Source organism: Bidens hawaiensis, unplaced genomic scaffold (assembly GCF_021521415.1).
Source record: "Bidens hawaiensis isolate Kalapana, Puna unplaced genomic scaffold, B.hawaiensis_p1.1 tig00001143_1, whole genome shotgun sequence".
NCBI lineage: Eukaryota > Viridiplantae > Streptophyta > Magnoliopsida > Asterales > Asteraceae > Bidens > Bidens hawaiensis.
Window position 1 is genome coordinate 154,470 of NW_027491065.1, and position 4,207 is coordinate 158,676.

General features: G+C 36.5%; 1 protein-coding gene across 1 annotated transcript; it reads left to right on the plus strand.

The window, feature by feature from the left end:
- Nucleotides 1–2,956: 2,956 nt before the first annotated feature.
- Nucleotides 2,957–4,000, plus strand: LOC143560292 (temperature-induced lipocalin-1-like). Its single transcript, XM_077048624.1, has 2 exons — nucleotides 2,957–3,353; nucleotides 3,792–4,000. Exons 1-2 carry the CDS (start codon nucleotides 2,976–2,978, stop codon nucleotides 3,972–3,974), a joined length of 561 nt encoding a protein of 186 aa, XP_076904739.1. The 5' UTR covers nucleotides 2,957–2,975; the 3' UTR covers nucleotides 3,975–4,000.
- The last annotated feature ends 207 nt before the right edge of the window (nucleotides 4,001–4,207 follow it).

The window sequence follows — 4,207 nt, forward strand, 5'->3', positions numbered from 1 at the left end:
ATCGAACAATATCAAGAGATAGGCATGATGTCATTTATCGAAGCAGTAGGATGAGTAAAGCCGTTTGAGGAATGCCCTAAAAGTCAAGACGAACCGGAAGATCATGATCAAGGAAAGATCTTAATGGCATGTTCAAACAATTATGGAGGTAGAGGTGATCAAAATCGTGGTAGAGGACAAGGTTCTTTCAGAGGAGAAAGATGACGTAGAAGAAGTATGAGTCAAAGTAACAATAATAAAAACGACAAAAGCGAGCTCAAATGTTATGAATGTGGTGAATATGGTCACTTTGCATACGAATGCGTAAGAAGAAAAGACAAGGAGAAAGTAAAGGACCAAGAAGACCATATCATGTTGGAAGATGAAGAACCAATGTTGTTGTAAACGCAAGTCAAGAAAGTTGAAGACTCTCGTTGAACAATATTTAGTTTAAGGGGGATTGTTGAAAATATAAACTAAATATTAGTGGTTTTTAGTCATTTAGAAAGTATAGTTTATATCTAGTACGTATATTTATAAAGTCTAGGGGTCTAGTATGTAATTGTGTCAAAGTCTAACAGTTATGTCGTGTGTTAAACGATGCGTCGATTGAAAATTTGGGTTATAAAAACCCAATAAGTGTATGTAAATTAATCGATAATCTATACGAACATATTTTCTGAAATTCAAGTGCAAGTTTTTCAATTCATTGTTGATTGTTCTTCAATTTCTATTCTGAATTGCCAACATTCTCATCTACGGTGGATTTCCTTCGGAGGGTGGTACTCTCTGGGTTACTCAGGGAAGGTGATGATCATGTGGGTCAGTTCCCATCACACTGGTTACCACAAGTTTTCTTTTGAAATTTGGATAACAAAAATACTCGTTTGTACTTTGAACATGAAGATATAACGTTGTTGTATATCAATGTACATCAGTATACAATTATTGTAGATGGTTGTAAACTGCAAATAAAACTTTTTGAATAATATGCAATAATTGGAGGGTAGTAACCACACACACTTTCTGTATTTCCCAATATTTCCTGGCTAAAGTAGGTAGCACTGTCTCACTCATTGTTTTACTGCTTGGTGAATCATCATCGCATTGTTTTAACAGTTGACGGGAGGTTGCCAATGGTTTTATGGACGGTTTTTTGCATATGATATTATTCTCTTATGTAGGAAACATGCTATTAGGACGTCCCCTTTTGGCTTATGCAAAGCACATCTGCAGTTTCTATGGCAAGGTCTCCGGCCCTTCTCCATTTCCGATACCAATAGACTTCCTTCAAGAACACAATGAAGCATCATCTAGCGGAAGGCTCGTTGGTTTAATTCGACACTTAAAATCTAGTTTCAATGTGTATGTTACAGGCTGTTAAGTTTGATGTATGGAGATTCTTGTGCGAATTTGTTTACCCAGAGTTAACGTGACTATATAGTACCAGAATGTGAATATTTTGTATGATGTGTAGGAGTTATCTAGGTAAGTTATAAAAGTATCTCGAGGATTACAAGAAAGATTTGGCAGAGATTCTACTTTTTAGTGCAGATTCTGTTCAAAAAATAGCGGTTTCTTCTAAGAATATTTGTGTTTTTGTAGGTGTACCAATGGAGATTCTAATAGACATGTTTGTTTTTGGTTGCTTGCGACTGTAAACAGAGGCAGACAAACACAAATAGTTGGCTTTATTATATTTTACTAAAGGTCCATCCTAAATAGCTTGATCTGCTTGATAATTTTTGGAGGAATATTGATTTATCACCAAGGCTAAGGGTATGGCTCATTTTGAACATTCCTCCTCATTCATCACGTTTGCATCACGTCAGTTTTTTCTCCATTATTCAACATCACCCTTCAACACATGGTATTGTTCATTTATATCATTCTCCATCATTTCGTTATTTAATTATATAAAGAAGTGAAAAGGAAAGAGAAGAGAAAAAAAAAGTTTTGATTGGTTTAAGGGGGGATGACTTGTGTGACGGTCCTCATGTTGGTCCTGTCACGTGTGAAAGGAAAGGGTGAAGGGTGGTGTTTAAAATAAGGCCATTGCATGAAATCCTCTTCACGTAGGACCATTCTCTGATGCCATCGGATGTATTCCAGTTGGCCTAAGTATATCTTTAAAAGATGACCAATATTGATAGTTATAGAACCCAACATTTTATCTTATCAATCTTTTGGATTCTTAAAATTTTGTACATATTTTATGCACGCACTTAGGTTATGTATAAAAATAATCGTCAAACTAACTTATTCATATTTGTTTTAAGTTTGTATTGTTTACCAACACATATGTAGGTAATACAATCTACACATTTGCAGGTAACCAACATTTAAATATATTTTATTTTAAAAGTATAAATATAGCATTTTCTTTTAAAGATTGAAAAACACTGATTCTTTTTGTTACAAGTGTTATTGTTTTACGTAAATCTCTCCTCTAGATAGGGAGAGAGAGGGGCAATTTCATCTGAAAATCAATAATATTTTAACAAATGTATAATCCTTATGTAGGCAATGCATATCAGAGATATTAAAAACTATTGGAAAAGAGAAACAACGGCGTTAACGTTATTGTCTTGTATACGTGTCGCATTTTAATGCAATAACACTTTGCGCACATCATAAGATCGTCACATGAGCCATGTATGAACACATCATACACATCATTATTACGGGCGTACGTTCTAACAAATAGTTGATCGACGACTTTGTTTATGATCTTCTTAGTTATACGGGTGATTAAGCTAGCTACTCTAAGAATTATTGATCAATTTTATCAAAATCTATAAAGATAATAAGCTATATACTTGGCATCAATATAAATAATTGATGTTATCCAAAAAAAAAGAAAGAAACAAAAGAAAAAACATCATGAATCTGAGGCTAGAAATTAATTCCCCATGTCAACCTTATCCTATATCATACAAGCGTGGACTATATATCTTTACAAACACTCAGAATTAATTCAGATTTCATAACCATACATGATGGCCAAGAACGAGCTTGAAGTTGTAAAGGGCCTGGATCTACAAAGATACATGGGCAGATGGTACGAAATAGCTTCATTTCCATCGAGAGACCAGCCCAGAAACGGGACCAACACAAGGGCTACGTACTCATTGAAGGAAGACGGCAGTAGTGTGCATGTGTTGAATGAAACTTTTAGTGACGGCAAGCGAGGGTTCATTGAAGGAACTGCTTATAAAGCTGACCCCAAAAGCGATGAAGCTAAATTGAAGGTCAAGTTCTATCTGCCCCCGTTTCTGCCTATTATTCCGGTCACCGCCGATTACTGGGTGTTGTATATTGATGATGATTATCGTTATGCTCTCATTGGTCAACCGTCCAGGAAAAATCTCTGGGTATGTTTCCATTTCTTGTTCTTAATACCTGAGTTTGAATTCCTCTTTAAGAGCACCGCCCATATTTCAGAGCATGCACATGAATCAAACCAGGACCCTGAGATAAACCTCCTGACCCAATGGCGAAGGTTGCTTAGGGCCGGGCGGCCCCGCCCCTCGTTTTTTTACGCAGTACTATAAATTTACCCGTTTTCGTCAAATCTTTTATACGTATTGTAAATTTAGCCGTTTTCGGCAGATATTTTTTATACGTAGTGTAAATTTAGCCGTATTCGGCCGAAAATTTGAGCACGGCCCCCTTCGTTTGTGAAGTTTTGTATACATTTTGAGTCCGGCACCCCGGTGTCTTGATTCAAGCTTCGCCACTGTCCTGACCACACCGCCAAAGTGGTGATTGACATCAATTTTGTGTACGTAATCTATAACTTGTGCATGTAGATTCTGTGTAGGGACAACCAAATTGATGAGGAGGTATACAATCAGCTGCTTGAGAAGGCAAAGGGACAAGGGTATGACGTGAGCAAACTTAAGAGGAAAACACATGCAGACCCGCCGCCGGAGGGTGTTGAGGGGCAGACGGACAAAGGGGTTTGGTGGTTGAAATCTATCTTCGGCAAATAGACCTTCACAGCAACAACTCATCAGGTGATGATATATTTGGGTTATTGGATGTGTGCATGTACATGTAATAAATAATACTTGTATTTAGTTGGTTTAGTAATGAAGGTGTTGGTCGAATCTATTGTAGAGGTAATTTGGTTTAAGGATTTTGTCTAGAACTAGAAAGGAAACCCTACAACATGTGTCATGAATGATTAAACGAACATGAAAATAAGTAGTTAAAGATTGAATAT